Raw genomic sequence first — 17,058 nt, 5'->3', positions numbered from 1 at the left:
CTCCTCCAGTAGGCATCTACTTGCTATTTCCACCCACCCATACCACATTCGTCCTCTCCTTTGGGTACCCACCTGCCATTCTCCTCAGACGATGTATGTCCAAGCATGGCTCCCATCGTTTTGGAGCGCAACGATCGGCTGAGAGTGGGGTTCTCTGCTGCCAGCGGCCGGGGTTTCTCCTGCTCCTGGTGCCGCTCCTGTTGTCTCTCCTGCTCCTGTTCCCTCTGCTCCTGCTCGGCCTCTGCCCTGAGCGCACGCTGGTACTGGTCCTCCTCCTCACTGTCCTCGTCCTCCTCCTCCTCATACTCTTCCTCGTCGTCCTCGGGCACAGCGCGGAGCTCAGCGGGCGAGTCGAGTCGCAGAGACGGCACGCCTCGCTGAAACCAGCCCGCCCCGATACCGTATCGGTGATATCAGCCGCCCTGGCTAATCAGTCACTGATTGGTAGACGACTGGTAAATGACTGGTAAGTGACTGGTAAGTGGTTAGTGACTGACTGAAACCGACTGATAACTGAATACTGACTGGATGCTTATCGGTTGCCGTCTAGAAGTAGCCAACTAACAACTGACTTGTAACATACTGAGAAACTGCGGCAAGTCATTTTTGATTACCCACAGGTATATACCGTATGGCGGGTGATTGACTAAAAGTTAAAGGGACTCTCCCACCTTCAAAAAAGTTAATGAATTGGCATGAAAGTGATGTCGCTCGGTTCAGAAAGAGCAAAAACGAATATCTACCAAATTTCATCGAAAAATATTCACCGGTTTTCAAGATATTAGACTTTTACTTTTGTTTACTTTTTGGGATCTCTGCTGTTCCTAGCGACTTTATTTGAAAGTGCGGCATTTGTTGCGCGCAAAGCAGCATATACCACCGCGTGCTACAAAACGTTTTAGTCAAACATTTAACGGACGTTCGAAAGCCTGATGACGTCATCAGATTCCCGTAATGGTTAAGAGATAGGGACCACGCTGGTCCCACCCTGCAAGTAAAGGGAAGAAATTTCTTGAACACCATAAAGCTGCGGGGGTTGCGACCAGGATAAATGGTTGTTTCTGAGCCTGGCCGCAAACTTGGCTATCTCAACTCAAAACTAATGTTAAGGTGGGAGGGTCCCTTTAAGAGTCCCATGTTTTTCAGTAGCTGTTAGCGTCAGTAAAGTCTCGTTGGCTGACAAATGAATCGTGTAAGTATCATAAGAACTGCCTGATATTTTCTTATATCGGTCTACCGGTTACGGTCTGCCCATATAGAACAACCTGAACACGAACTGGTGTCAGATGATCTGACCACACAGTGATCTGACCGCGCTCCATCTGAGGGGCGGCTGATTGACTGCGTGCCACCGCCCCTAACCGGCGACCACAACAGATTCGGAATTCCTGAGTGGCCAGGTCAGTGGGAACTGGGAGCGCACGCTGAGTGACCGGTGATGAGCATTCCGTAGTTACCAAGTGGTCGATAATATGTCTTCAGCCGTCAATAGTACCCACGCATTTGCATGCGTGTCAGTGGCGGCGCCTGAGAATGGAGCGTGAAAGAACGAAGTATAAAACATAATTTCGCTGTTGTAGGGTTTACAGCACTTGGTATTCGTGATTTGTTTGCAGTTGGTAGCTCCTGTAGCATAAGTAAATGTCTCAGTAGGTATGGAAATGATGTGTGTTCACTGTTGCATGTCGATTAATTAGTTCTTTACCACAAATTCAATATCAAATGCAACAGATTGAGTGATTAGTTTTCATCCAAACTTTCTGTATAATGATTTTTGTTCTAAACAGTTCAGCGGTGCCGGTATGTTCTATTAATCGTGATTTTGCCACCTTTGCTTCCATTATTTGACACGTAACCTGATGTTATTATGTTTTTTAACGAAAACGGTTACAGCAGTTCTTTATGGCATAGTTTTGCTGTTGTTTTGTAAACGTTTCGCTGAACTCATGCTTGCATTTTTCGGTCAGTGATGTGCCAGTGCACCAACGCAAACAAAAATAAAAGATGAAGCTATGACTAAAAAATAAGTTAAAACTCGTCATCGATTTCTATTTCCGACCAACAGACAGCAGATTTTTATTGTTATTTTGTATTTAGCCACTAGATGAAACAAAATAAACGACGTGCCAACAATCGCTAATGGTGAATCATAGGGTGAATTGCTGGCGTTCACAAACGAACTACCACAACATCGAATGGAGCCGCTTTCGTGATCAAATCTGGAAAGCAAATGGCAGCAAAATCAGCGCAGCCGCACTCTCATATACCCAGAAGCGTAAAGCCTGAAGGTATAGTGGCCTGAAGGATCAATTGGTATGCAAATCTACTTCTGGCAGGCTATCGTCTGCGGCTGAACGGCTTTGTCGCACTCCGATGACTTCCCGGGAATATTCACCGGATGAAATTAATCCTTTTTTCTGTGCAACGTGTTCAGAACTCAGATAATTGTTTGTCAGAGCAAGGCTGGTCGCCAAATACGATTGATCGGCAAAACCTTAAATGCTGATATGAGACATTGAACAAGCTGAAAGCTGTAATGAAATTGAATGCACATTGCACGTACAGAAACCATAGGTATACCTAAGCTACTGAGAAACTTCAGCTTGCCGATCTGCTGTAGCTATAAAGTGGTTTTGCGCTGTTGTTCTCTTGGCAATAAATGGTTTCCATCAGATGTGGTCACGAAAACAGTCCGTTTTGCCTTCAAAGTGTCTGTCTACGTCAGACACAGGCTTACAAGAAATCTTGAAACGGTCGCTATTTCCCCAGAAGTACAGCAAATAACAATATTTTATATAGCAAAGGCATTCCACGACGATGAAACGTAAAGATAATTTCTTGCAATTTATTCCAGCTCTGGTAATTCACCTTTTCAGTTTGTGCAAAGGCCGAGCCATTTTGACTAAGCCATTCGGTTATTCCTGCTGCAAAAAGGCATTTAAATAGCGAATGGAGGAGCCCTATTATTCATGACTTTTTCCAAGTTGTGGGGTGATGAAATGGTGATTACTTATTTAGTTTAATTTATCTCTGAATATGCATTGTTTCGAACGGAAAACATCTTGAATTTACAAATGCACTCATAAATGTTTACTTTTGGAGTAAGACCCATATATGACATCAAACATGACGTCACGGAGGCCTTTTGAGATCATCGGAGTTTTGCATCAATAGCCCCGATCACATTAAGTTAGGGAGACGAAAAAGGCACCAATGGGCTACAGAATAATCGGCGCAAGATTTTACCGAAATCAGTGGCTTACCAACACCCAAAACCCGACCATGGGGTCATTGACCTGACCTCATAGGTCATAGAGCTCTGTATACATACAGTGTACAGATGTCTATGTATAGGTCAGAAAAGCTCCAGCTCAATTAGAAGCGAATTAGTCCACTCGAATTGCATCCACTTCTCTGTCTCGGCTGGACGTGTGAATGAGACCGATAGGTCCCGTGAGGGCTAAACATTGATAGTTTTAAATAACTTAAATGGACGTATGGACGTAGACACGGAAAAAAGAAAACGTTCAATCGTCGTGGAATGCGCTTACCAATAAACTACATCATTCACCACAAAAGAGCAAAAAAAGACCCGCATTCATGCCACAATTACTCAAGCGCAAACAAAAATGTACGTTTATACTAGACAACTACATATATATGATAGATGAAAGTACAATCGCATACCTAGCTATGCAAGATGCACAATGCACATCGCTCACTGCAAGTGGTGTCACTGGCGGATTAAACCCGGTGAAATTCTGAGATAACCGCTCATGACCGACAGGACTGTCGGTCGAAACAGTAGAGCTGCTGAGCGGAGCAGGACGGGTAGCCGTTAGTCGTTAGCCAGCATTACATTTTATTGCACCATGAAGGGATCCTCCGTGATGTCTTGACTATTGAACGTCTTTTTTAGGAACATGAGGCAAACGGGTTGTGAATCCGCCAGTGCGTGAGCTAAGAGCACACAAAGACATACAGCCAACATCTAGAAGAGTGCAGTTTCAAAAGCCGTTTAGCAAAAATGCAAGACACAAATCTCATTTTTTACTTCTATCAATCTAGAACAAAGGTACAGATCTAACCTAACACGCACCATGGTGAGAATTTCAAGCAGCCAATTATTTTTTCAACGCTCCTTCAATGCTATTAATTACAAATATTTTAAAAAGAGCAACACTCTGTATGTCGCCGGCCCTGGCATTATTTGTATTGTGATGTTACTGTGACCTATGTAAACTGTAACTCGAGGCTCGAACGACTAGCTTAATCAAATTTCATATGATATGCAAAAGTAGGTACGTGTCGCGATGGTCATAAGAGAAGGTACCTATGTCTCCTCCGATTTGCCACTCTGTGTCTGATTGGGATTTGGACCGGGTTGAGCCACGACTCTCCATGGCTGGAAGGCTCAAGTGTGACAACAAGCTACCTTAAAGTTAAAGTTTGATTGCAATTCTAGCCATATTCAGAGACGATGTTCTGTTTTGATCTCCTTGTGTCATACTACTCCGGTCCGTTTCAGAGTCGCCGTCCATGGTTATTTCGCTCCGCAGCCCTCACGCCCCTCACCTTTCCGTCAATACGGTCGAGCTCTGCCAGCAGAGAGCGGTAGCTCGAGTTCTTAACCTGGCCGCTAGATGGCAGCATGCTGCGCACCAGCCTCTTGTGCTCCGGGTAGATGAGCACGAGCAGTCGTGAGCCGGCCGCCCGCACCTGGTCGCTGGGCTGGTCCAACGCGGAGATGGCGAACTCGGCTACGTGACTCGAAAAATGTGGACTGAAAATGGCAGAAAGGGGACGATTGGTTTATAAGATGAATGAACAAAAGGCTTTAGTTAGCCCCATCCCTCCCACACACAAACCTAACTTTCCTATCCTTAACTCAGCCCTGAGCCCTGTTCACTGTCATCTTAACCTTCGCCCCAGTGGGGGGGGGGGGGCATATGTTACCACCCTGTCGCGTTTTTTGCGTGTGAATAAAAAACCGCGGCGCGTAGCGCCGCGCCGCTTGGGGTAGCTTTTGGTTTGGTACATCAATTTTGGACGATGTGTGAAATTTTTGACCCCAGGTCATGTCAGGTCAGGTCACCAGGTCAAGTTAACTGACCAAGCCTAAAAAAGTTTGCAATCATGTCTAGCCTGCAGTGTTTGTCAGAAAGGTTTTAAACTTGGTGGATTGCATGCTGTTATGGGCGCCTACAGTTTGTATACCTATCTCGGATTTTTTATATCTGTGACCTAAGGTCAGGTCAGTGGCGTGACCTTTGCATTACAAGTCAATTGAGAAAATGAAAATACCTCTAGATCCGTGTGTACGCATCGGAACAGTCCAAATATTTCAGAATCACAATGATTTAGTCCACTCGTGATGACCAAGGTGTCATTTTTGCTGATAGCCTCTAGACAGGTCATCCGAGGTCACTTGAGGCTACAAACAGTTTTTTGCCAATAACTCGCGATTGGAAAGAGCTAGAACGCTGGGGATGGTCTCATTGTGTTTGTCTTGTTGAGACGTATCGACTGATATGCAACATGACCTTTTCCGGTAAGGTCATGACCTTGACCTGAGGTCAAGTTTTCAAGTTGACCTTTCAAGGTCAAATTATAGTTCATTCGACGCGTCTCGGCGAGGGGAACACGATTCTGGCCATAGAAATGTCGTGGCTTTTTGTAGTCGAAAGTTATTGTCGAAAAACGCTTTTCGTAAAAACAGCTATTTTTGGAGTTTTTGCCCTCTGGAGGCTAAACCGTTGACCTGAGGTCAATATTGATAAATGACCTTTTCAAAAGAAGAGTTCAAAAGCTATCGTTTGCTCTTCCATGCGTTTTTCTAGCTACCATAGTTCCTGAGATAGCGGCATGTTTTCTGAAAAAAAAATATTGTGACAATTGGCAAATTTTGACCTTTGATGACCTCTGGTGACCCCAATATTGCTCTAAGGTGAAAAATGACCGAAGTACTTTCAAACGTACGCATTGAGAGCTATCGACTGCTTTTTACCGCGTCTTTCTAGCCCTCTTAGTTTTTGAGTTAGAGGTGGGTGGTAACATATGCCCCCCCCCCCCCCCACTAGGGCGAAGTTGGCTGAGACCGCCACTGGGGCGCGGGTTAAACCATTCGTTCAACCCGATCTATCCGTGATCTTTCCCCATGACACCCACTGCCTTGCCCTCTGCTGACTTCTCATGTCACCCATTGCCCCTTCCGACCTCTACTTGTGCCACCTCCTCTCGTCCCTCGACGTCGCTCTCCGTGCCACTTAGCCCTCCCCTCTGATCTCTCCCCATGCCAGCTCCCCTCCTCTAATGGCCCTCCGTGTGCCACCTACCCCGACTCGCTGACACCATGTTTGACGACAATCCTCTCCAGCGTGTCGATTCTGGCCAGGGCCAGCCGGGCATACTCGGACCCCCGGAGCGGGACAGCGAGGGCGTCACAGACGGCCGGCAGACCGCGGCCTGCCGCCGTGTTGGCCAGTTGCAGCAGACTCTCAGAGGCCAGTGCCTGCACGCGCGTGGCGTTTTCACCCAGCTTCTGAATCAGCTCAGGCACTGTGGCTTCCAGCGTGTTGCTCAGCTCGCGTTTGGAGGTCCTGTTGGAATAGTGCTCGTATAAGGTAAACCATTATGTACCGTGTTTTGTAATCAGAAACTTCACTTCTTATTCAGAAGAATCGGCACGAAAACACGGTCATTTGAGCCTACTGAAGATCATGTGCTAAATATCGATACAAACTGATTTATAACCATAAGCTGTTCATACGTAACCTAATCGCATAACAATCACTGATGAGCTCAGAGCAGTACCCCCATTCTGACTATTGTTCTTACCTGTGTTTGTTAGCGAACGGGCCGGTGAGATAAGCCAGCGCCTCGACCGCCTGCTGGCAGACGGTGTACATCTTGTCCTTCAGTCCGCGCACCAGGAGGAAAGTGGCTGCGCGCGTCTTCTTATCCGCCCGGATGTCGTCCTCAGTTCGGAGGCTGGTCATCAGGTTACGGAAACCCTCCTCCTTCTGAATGAAACTCTTCGAGTAGAAACTTTCCACCTGAGCGTCATGGGTAAAAAATAGGTGAAACAAGATATCGAATTTGTTTAGCCTAATTCCGTGCAGTGTTGAATATGTTGAATTTTATAAGGTATCAAAAGGTAGATTCAATTACTTGCAACTCATCGATTATTGGCAATTTTGTTACGCCCATTACGGTATTAAGTGCAAGTCAACAAATGGGTTTCGCAGGCAACAGTTTACAGTACCAAGGTATTGAATCCATCTTTCATTGTATTTGTGAATAAGTGTACGTGCATTCTTCATATCTAAAAAAGGTTAATCTGATGTGTTGTTGCATAAGGCGTATAAACATAGTAACAGCCCAAGCAGTGCTGACCAAATTCGGCATCGCCTTACCATTGGTTCTCCGAAGACCTCGATAGGAAGGGCGGCGGCCTTACGGTCGGCATCGGTCAGAATTGAGGACATCTGACGCGGGTTGGAGCCACCCACGTCACCCACCATCAAACCGGCCATCAGCTTACGTCTGAAAAGGAACGTCAGCTGACTTTACACAGTGTGCAGGCCATCAGGTTCATGTCTGAAAAGGGACGTCACCTGACGTGATATAGTCTACAGGCCATCAGGTTATGACTGAAAAGGGATGTCACCTGACGTGATATTACACTGTACACTGTACAGGCCATCAGCTTAGGTTGTACGTCTGAAAAGGAACGTCGCTTGATGTAACACCGACCATATTCAGTTTATGGCTGAAACAGGACGTCGCCACATTACGGCATACTTACATACAGCTTACGCCTGAAACGGTGACGTCATCTGATCTAATACCATTGCAATAACTCACTATGGACGGGGACAAGGTCACACTGTTAGCACTGAATGCGCAGGCATGGAAACGGAATGTCATATCATATTGGTCACCACCTTCGTCTGACAGCATGAAATCAAAGCCGCCCTGGCCTGTATGCTTTGCATTAGCGATCAATAGCTAGGATGCATGTGCATGTGCGCATGGGCTACACTCACCCTCAGGAACAAAAAGGTTTCGATCGATAAAAAAGCGTGAAAACTCTATCTCAAACTTGGTTATTTGATCAGAAAACAAAAACAAACCTAATGCACGGCAATAGCAGTACTAGTCAAACTCGAGGTCGGAAGAAACAATGCGGCGAACAGCGAACTTCGAAGAACTTTTACCGTGAGCAGCAGCTCGAACGTGTGCTTCTGCACTTCAATGAAACTCCGCTGAAAGCTCCTAAAGTTGTCGAGGTAAGTCTAAAAGGTGCTTCGCCTTCTCAGTTGGCTCGGTTCTTTGCAATATCATTCCAATAAACTATATCAATTTAGCACCATAAACCAATATCGCGATTACTTGAAAAGTGCGTGCAAGCAAAGGCGTCATTTTCACCCACAATTATCTCATTTCTTACCTGGATATAGGCTCCTGGTAGAGCCGCGGTGAGCGGATTCGAGGGGGCGGCAGCGGTGAAGGTGCGACGGGGGCTGGCTGGTAGCTGGGGGCCGGGGGAGGGGACCGGCCCCGTGGGGAGGGGATGGGTGCCGGGGCGGGTACAGGGGCCGGAGCAGGAGGTGGAGCCGGAGCCGGGGCGGGAGCAGGAGCCGGGGCCGGAGGGCTGACAATCGGCGGAGGCGGCGTCATCGGTTTCTTGGTGGACTGTGACGAGTTCTGGCGGTGGTCGGGGGTGCGAGGGATGGGCGGCAGTGGGTCGGACTTGGGTCGGGGCGGCGGTGACGGCTCGGGGGGCGGCGTCGGAGGTCGCTTCTTCTTCCCCGGCGGCGGCGGAAGCTCCAGGTTCAGAGTCTTGTTGTTCTTTGGATCCACCTGGAGAGCGTGCGCATAATTTTAAGCGAAGCAGTCAATGTGTTTCATCGGCCAATCTATCGTTGAATTATCGTGATAAAAGGCCAAGCGAAGGGCTTAATACATTGTTGTTGTATTTTTTGCCTAATACATTGTTTACCTTGACCGATATTGTTCCTAAAAATCCGTGCCACAGAATCTGTAAGAACATTTTGCTAATTCAAGGTATACCTACCTCACCGGACTAGCTTTTATAATCAATCATCACTGTGACAGCATTAAACACGCGAAACACACGTAGCCCAACAAACATGTTCCTAACACGCACGCTTCTCATTACCTACTACAAACCAACTTCTATGAATACCGAATACTGTGGCTACCCTACCTGGTACATTATGTTACCAATGGCTACGAGCGTCAAACTTACTGCCAAGAGTACCGCCTCACCCCGTCTGATTCCAGAAGCTGGTCGACCCTCAGCGCCTCCATCACCGCCTCTTTATACTCCTCGGCGTGGTCCTTCTTCAATTTAGCCTTGTCGTAGCTTTCCTCTTCGATGGCCATTCGCTTTTCGATGTGGTACTTTCCAAGACGTAGTCCGGCTTTATGAAGCAGGCCCACCGCGTCTCGGCAGTTCTTGGCATACTCGAATCGTTCATCTGACAAAATCGGAAAGGTTTTATATGTTTGCATGCGTAAGCACCAACTTACTCTGACTCCAACCCTTCACACTCGATAGACAAGAGATCCATGATCAACACTTCCAAGACTGCGAGCCACGTTTTCGCGTTTCTGCAAAAGAAAAAAGGTACATAATTGTTGTCAGTAACTTGACTGATGCACCAAGGTAGCGCGCTTTGAATAATTCACGATCACTCGGTGGATAAAATCGTACAAATAGTACTGTCACTTTCAATCTGAATTCGTGAGTGTGCACCATTTACCAGAGAGTAGATGTTGAGAACATCGGTGTCACTTTCACAATTCCGAGACACTTGAAAGGCTAGCGGCTCGCACAAGTCGCTGAAATAATGTGCGTATTTGTTGCATTGATAATTCAAGTGGAACATGGCTCCAGCTATTTCAAAAGCACATACAGAAAAAGAAATGGTGGCCACATCAAACAGATAGTCGAAGCCCTCAGACCAAGGCCGGATGGTAAAAAAAAAACATATTCATTCATAACTTCCCGCAAATCCCAAGTCACGCTGGCTCTGGTGTTCGTTGATATGAAACCATCCATTTAAAGCCTTTCAATCCATGTAAACTGATGAAGAAGCAGTGTGATCGATGAGAAAACTGGGAGATAGGTTTGACAGGCGCGCCACCCAGCGCCTGTCAAACAGGCAACAACGAGAAAACCAATATATGTGTTCTGAGGCAACTCACGGGCCGGGGGATAAACATTTAGTACGGGACTATAAGCTTCATTACCTAGCTGAGTAAATGCCCAGGGCCCATACGTGTCTTCCAACTATAGTGAACCACCTTCGAATTAAGGCGATGTTAGTCGCGGAAAACCACGGAGTCAACTGGACTGAGACTCGCGTCTGCTCCTTACGTTTATCTCCCTAGCCACAGCCAAACAGACCGTTAGACACAATACCCTCTGAATTATTCAGCAGCACTTGCAAAACACACGACGGTGTGAACTCTCCTCCTGTGGCTCTCTTCGGTGACAGAACTCCATCGCGTTAACTTTAGCTCGTGTGAGCATACCTCGGCGTTCCGACATAGATAGTGCGTTCAGCCCGCCCCCCACCCCGTCCCTCCTCACAGCGTTCCGCAATGGGGACGCGGGGCGCGCTGGTTATAGGTTGCCATGCCGAGAGCACTAGGGCGTGACGTCACTGGCCGGTGCAGCTATGGATCGTACTGTAACTGTTGTGGCAACGTTACGGGCCGACCGGCTAGCGCTGCCCCGCGCAGTCCGCTGGCAAACCGACAGTTCATAGCATCGATCACGGAACGCTCAAGGTCCGGACCTTCACTGGTATCGCCGCGGGCCATGCCATCCGAGTTCAACTGGCACTGAGTGGCCAGTCACTCAGCGGAGCTTAGCACTTAGAATATGTGTGACACATGCAGACAGTCCTAAGGATGTTTTCTTTCTAAGCTTTATGGTAAAGGGATATTATTTATCAATCAAGTCTATGTGGCCAAATACGTAATTCATACGCGAAACAGTCGAGATCTACCAAAGTGCCTGCAGAGGCATCACCAAGAAAAGAGGACATCACACAATATCTTATTTGCTCCCAAGGCCGTCCTGCCAGCCGTGGTATTACATATTTAATATCCACCGTCTGGCGGGTATTCTTACAGCTGCAACCGGCTGGCTGGACACCTTAGATTAGCAGATAACCAGGGGTGAGACTAATCCGCGAAACTGCGAAACGATCTTTCATATCTAATGTGCACCTTCCTGTGCCATTTCGTTACAAACCTTATTTTCCATCCAGTCATGTACGGGACCTTGCTGCGTGATTGATACCAGACAGCTCCTAATGATGATGACGGAAAGGGCCCGTGAGTACCGACTACTATATTGTTTTGTTAGGGTTTTGTCATTTATACCTAACTACTAATTAGAACTTTTATGTTATTAGATGTAGTAATTTAGCTAGAAATTTTTGGTAGATGTATATTTCAGATGGATGAATTTGCACTAGTACGCAGAGGTCCAAGTGTCCACATCCAAGAGAAGCGACGCACGCGACCGCCCTGACAGTGCGAGTTTTAGAAAAGCACAAAGTTGCCCCGACAGTAAGAGATCATGCTGTGCGAGCTCTCTAGCAGCATTCTGACACTTTGACCAATTATATCAGCGCGCACTGACGCACAATTTTCTCATATGAACGGCGAGAGTCGACAGAATAACGCGTGTCGCTTTATAGTTCCCGCGCCAGCCCAGAGATGGCTCTGTAGTCGCATGCCTGAATAGTATGCTGTGCCGCCGTACACGTGTTGCCGTATGCTGCACTGCGCCGTGCGGCTCGGCGTTTAGGAACCCGAATACAGACGTGATTTGTCCATCATGTGCTTGGCAATATTGCGCGATGTCTGTAAAGTCTATCAGAGGTATCCTTACACACATTAGTGATTACAACAAAGGTCCTTAGTGTTCAACTGTTCAGTGTTTTCCTTTGCAGTGTGTAGGCACACTGTGGCTGTATGGCAACCAGTAAGATGAAGCCTTACGGATCACAGCGCTATTCAAAATTTGTATTTCTGTGGATGAAATATTGTAGATGAAAAAAACTGTGTGCTTATCTACATTAAGTTTTAGCAATGTATATTATATAGTGATTGGACAAATAAATGGCCCATTTACCTCGAGTTGAAATACGTCATGTTATTTTTTCTAGACTAAACAATAATAAATGATTTGTATAAACTTACTTCTTGCTGCAACTGCCTTCCGTGCATCCAGCTTCTGCATGTACTTGACGCAGTCGTGGTCAACGTACATGTTGAACGTCAAATCCTCGTAGTTCGGTAGACTGGGATCAGATGCACCAGAGGTCTCCTTCGCGACCGTGTTGTTGTTAGTTTCTTTTTCTTCGCCGAGGAAGTTAATTCCCATTATACTCACCTAAGGGAATAAGGCGCTGGGCGGAAATTCTACATTGACGGCGTGGTAAAATGTATCGCCGGCCCATATAAGACCGCCGGGATCCCGGCGTCCCCGTTTGGCTGCAATAAGTTTGTTTACCATTCCACACTCTGGAGCGGAGGAATAATTTTCTCATTTGGGGTTGAGACCAACGGGATGTTGCACGCTACGACTCGTTTGGACTACAGATTACATCATTACACTGAAGTAATCCAATCATGGTTACAATCAACACTACTAGCATGTACGATATGTATCATTACTTGATGAAAATACACGATTGTCCTTCACATGAAAATGGATTTATTGCATTGAACTGGGAAGTAGCTAACGTAGAAGGGAAATGTGTTTTATTTCAGCAATATGTTACAACAGGCACCCACCCTTCCAACAGCTATATAAAGCCATGGACTCACCTGGTTAAATCTATTGCTCTTGTTTAGGTGATTTTTATAAATGACCAGTTTGACGAAGAGACCCTCGCAGTCGACATTCACAGCCGTGACCTCTCTGGCTTTGTGTCCCGACTCTTCATTGGTAGACGGCGTGACGCTGCCTAGTGGTGTAAACTTGGCGTTGGCATAGCTCTCATCCTTGCCTCGCTCCACGTCTCCAATGTGGAACTCGATTTTCTCGGCTGGAATGTGGTTATGCGGCCTCACAATCAACAGAAACGAGGCACATGGGAGGTACAGAGTCCGCCTGCTTTGTGCCACTGCTGTGGGACGTGCAGCGGGGGGCTGCATGTTGACTGAGTTTGCATGCAATGATGTTGCTGTCAGCAGCATGGAAGTCATGTTCCCTTGCGACAAATACAGGGTCTTTCATAATGAATGCTATTTTTGAAATAGCCATAGCTCAGGTGATATACATCACAAAGTTATTGTCAATACCCGAATGAAATAACAAATCATGGGAAAGTATGTACACATGACTCGCATTTAGGTACCCTTCATCGATTTTTAACTGTGTCGCCTCGCTTTGGAACACAGATTTCGGCCCGCGGCCGTAAATGGTGCACCACGCGCTTCACATCCTCCGCGCACAGCATTGCAGCAAACCTCTCCACTGTGACCTGTAGCTCTATGAGGGTCACTGGAAGGGTCTCTGCTTGGGGCCTCCAAGACGACTGTCCAAAATCAGAAGTACATCGGCGAGAGATCAGGGCTCCAAGCTGGCCATGGCCGCTCAGTGAGACGGCTGATCACTCGTCTGTCAAAGTTGCCATCCAACCACTGGCGCCCAGCCGCCGTTGTCACTTCAGCGCCGTCCTGCTGAAACCAGCGGCCTTGTCTTTGAACCCCGCCAGGCACATGAGGCCAGAATTCTTCCTTGAGCACTGAGCAGCCTCAGATAAGCTGGCCCGGTCACTGATGAGCCAGAAGCGAAGCAGTGGACGAAGACACGCCCGTCGACCACGGCAGCCCAAAACATGACCTTTCGTGCGTTTTGTTCCTTGCAATCAACCGTGAGTCGTGACATTCTGGAATCTGTTCACAAGCCTGTGATCATTTTAGAGCGGACATTGTGCTTCTTTTAAAAGTGTCCCCGAATCTTACGGTGGACAGCCGTGCGCTTCAGTGAGCCGTTTCCCACGACCACCCAAAACGCCTACGTGAAAAAAAGAGCTGACCCGTGTTATAGGGGGATGCATTTCATGTCCACACAAAAGGGAAGTTTGGTGAAGTGTGGCAGTTTTAATTACATCAACAGAATTTCCAAGAAATTTGCAATAAGGTAAATACAAAAATTTATGGTTTAATTATTTACAAACACCTTCAACTTCGCGTTTTAAAAGTAACATTCATTATGAAAGACCCTATGTAGCCAAATAAAATTTGTCAGGTGGCAGCATCACTCGACATATCGATCTCTCTTGCATCGTTCCGCAATGAGCACGACAGCAAACTAATCGCAATAAACATCGGCATTCTAGCCTCAGCATCTTGTTTGAGCTAAAATCACACTGTCACACACTGTCAACAAAATCTGATCTTTCTGTTTAGCCGCGACTTACGAATGAGCAGCTGATGTAGAAGCACCTGTATCTTGCTGACATGTGTGCGGCTGGCCAGTTTGAATGCCAGCTCCTGCGGATAGATGCAGAACTGGCGCGACTTCCATCCCCTGGTGTGCGGGCCCTGCTGGTCCAGTTCCTGGCGACGTGATCCTATCAGTCAGACAGCTGTCGCCACCAGGCCACCAATCAGCGTTCGTGGCACGCTCCGCGTCTGCTGATCGAATCGCCTCCGCAGGCGCAGCCCATGTAATTACCGGAACCGTTTGATTCGCATGTTTACAGCGTCGCCAATATGAATAATGCAACTTGTTATCTCAGTAATAGCGGTGCACAAATAGAAAGTTCATATTAATGAACACGTTTAGCAAAGAATTGGCGTGACTGAACTGCATACAAAACGGCACACCGCAAACGGATTTATAAATATATAAAGTAAGACGACAAAGGATAATAATTTATCGGATTATCGGATCCCCGGAATGTGAGAAGCATCCGCTGGCGCTGTGTCGGTCACGTGATTTCTGGTGTTATCTCCTGTGGAGATATGCCCTATGGCTCTCATCATATTCTCCATGGACGGACACAAAAGTGCTGAGACATTCTCTGGCATAGAAAGACACAAAGGTGCCGCTGACAATGACCATGAACAGACACAAAGGGACCCCGCAGGCAGAATTTTCACGGCAAGCCCACACAACTCTGGCGCTCCACCTCACCTTAGCCGGGTGCTCATGATCTTCACTAGTCGAGAACGCCGCGTGGTAACCGATTCTGGTCGCCATGGCAACGGGTTACGTCTCCGTCGAGTATCGTGATCAGTCCCGGATGCGCTTCGGTGACACTGCAAATGATGGCACCAATCTGCCGGCCATTCGGAGAACGACAGATTGTCCCAAAGTCTTGTGACCTCTCAGTCGACAACACTAAATTGGACACGCTCGTATCTCTATGGAGACGGAAGTATTTTGTAACACACATATAAGGCAACATGTTGTATGTGGTAAAACCCTGGTAGGTATTTCGTTCAAAAATTCTAAGAGCGTTGCTATATGAAATAAATTCCTTGAAGCAGATGACTAATTTTAGGTCGTTGTGCCTCACAGCACTCCCCAGCAGGAACTAACTGTCTCTTTAAAAGAGCATTAAAATGCAAAGTATTTTAATAAAGACGCTTCATCATCGCCTTGATATTCTAACATGTCTGCATTTAGACTGCGCCAAGTATTATCCCGCCTCTCTTGTGCAGCAGCTTAGAATCCTGCTACTCCATTGCATAACTATGCGCTCGGTATTGGTGGCCAATACGGTAAATTTCGGACTTTTGTATTGTTTGATCAAAAGACGGATAAAAGAGACCAATGGACGGGTGGGTGTGTCACTGTCTGCTGGAAGTTGGGGGCTATGTAGCCATAGAGAAAGATATCTATGTTATACGTAGCTACGCCAAAGCTGAAGAAGAAGGCATCGGCCTCCGTCTGGCGACCCTATATGCAGTAAACATAATTTGAAGAAGATGACGTCAGTTTTGTGTGCTTCGGTGGCCCGCAATGGCTTATTTTCTAAGAGACAGGCCATAGTGGGCCTCAGTGAACGGCAAACAAAATGATTAGTGGGTATATCGAGGAAACTCAGAAGGAATTCACTCGGTATTTTCCCATTTCGCGTCGAAGGGATGACTGAGCAAATGTGCCGTGAACATTGAGTGTAAATGACAGCACCCTGAAAACAAGCTTTGAGGTGATCATAGGAACCGCACGCACTAGGAAGTTCGGAGAGATGACATAGCCAGCAGTATGATTAATCAACTGGCACCAAGTAAAAGCTACTGCATTCATTATCTGTTGGCTGTAGATATAACCCCTATGAGGCTCATATCTGATTGAGTTCGTCAAACACTACGTTCTAAAATAAACGATAGACGAACTTTGTTAGAGATACCTATGCAATCTGATGATTGGTGCTAGAAATAGCTCCTATCATCCCTACCTTCAAACCGGCTGAAAGAAGACGCAGCTACCGGTCGGTCGAAGTGGTCCTTCCAAGGTTTGGAGCCGGTCCAACCAAGTTGTCGCTAAGTCTGGTACACCTCAGCCCATGTTGTGTTGGCCAATCGTAGCACTCTTCAGTAAAGTCTGTCAGAGCCGCCTGATCGCATCAGTCACTGATTCCACCAATCTCCAACGCCAGCCACCACTCCCACCCTCTGCCAGACGCCACAGGTCTAATGGGCACCGACCGGGCGGCCCCCGGCCGTGCAGCTCCGCCGCCCCGCGGCTCGTCACTAGCCGTCACACGGCACGCGCCGAATACAAACCTCGCACGTAACCGTGCCTCACCCCTCCCTACCCTCCCCCACCCCTCCCCCGACCTCCCCGATCGGTCGCCACAGGCCACCACAGCGACCGCCGCGGGCGCCGGCCCAGCGAAACGGCCCAATCACCAACTCCAAAAGGATATCAATGTGCTCGGCTGAAGGCATGACCAGCTCCATGGGGACGAATGGATCTCAATACATGCCTGTTTAATCGCGTAAAACAGAACAGAATCGACAAAACTCAGCACACAATAACCGTTA

General features: G+C 47.3%; 1 protein-coding gene across 4 annotated transcripts in view; it reads right to left on the bottom strand.

The window, feature by feature from the left end:
• Window positions 1-16,836, bottom strand: part of LOC122367840 (centrosomal protein of 104 kDa-like) — a 28,997-nt gene extending 12,161 nt beyond the window's left edge. The window contains exons 1-12 of one of the 4 annotated variants that reach the window (XR_006254121.1): window positions 16,470-16,796; window positions 15,200-15,344; window positions 14,481-14,619; window positions 12,880-13,100; window positions 12,250-12,442; window positions 9,295-9,506; window positions 8,453-8,865; window positions 7,416-7,545; window positions 6,838-7,055; window positions 6,336-6,599; window positions 4,576-4,783; window positions 73-377 (exon numbers count right to left, since the gene is read on the bottom strand). Coding sequence is in view for 3 of the 4 variants with exons in the window: in XM_043341280.1 (XP_043197215.1) it covers window positions 73-377; window positions 4,576-4,783; window positions 6,336-6,599; window positions 6,838-7,055; window positions 7,416-7,545; window positions 8,453-8,865; window positions 9,295-9,506; window positions 12,250-12,442; window positions 12,880-13,100; window positions 14,481-14,619; window positions 15,200-15,265 (2,369 nt within the window). In the remaining variant the exon portion in view is untranslated. Of the gene's footprint in view, window positions 1-72; window positions 378-4,575; window positions 4,784-6,335; window positions 6,600-6,837; window positions 7,056-7,415; window positions 7,546-8,452; window positions 8,866-9,294; window positions 9,507-12,249; window positions 12,443-12,879; window positions 13,101-14,480; window positions 14,620-15,199; window positions 15,345-16,469 lie in introns of all 4 variants that reach the window. The other 3 variants (XM_043341280.1, XM_043341281.1, XM_043341283.1) reach the window with 3 other exon arrangements.
• Window positions 16,837-17,058: the final 222 nt, after the last annotated feature.

The sequence above is a fragment of the Amphibalanus amphitrite genome, unplaced genomic scaffold (assembly GCF_019059575.1).
Source record: "Amphibalanus amphitrite isolate SeventyFive unplaced genomic scaffold, NRLGWU_Aamphi_draft 000900F_arrow, whole genome shotgun sequence".
In the NCBI taxonomy this organism is placed as follows: Eukaryota; Metazoa; Arthropoda; class Thecostraca; order Balanomorpha; family Balanidae; genus Amphibalanus; species Amphibalanus amphitrite.
The sequence above is the reverse complement of the archived record's forward strand: the minus strand, read 5'-3'. Positions and strand labels throughout refer to the sequence as shown.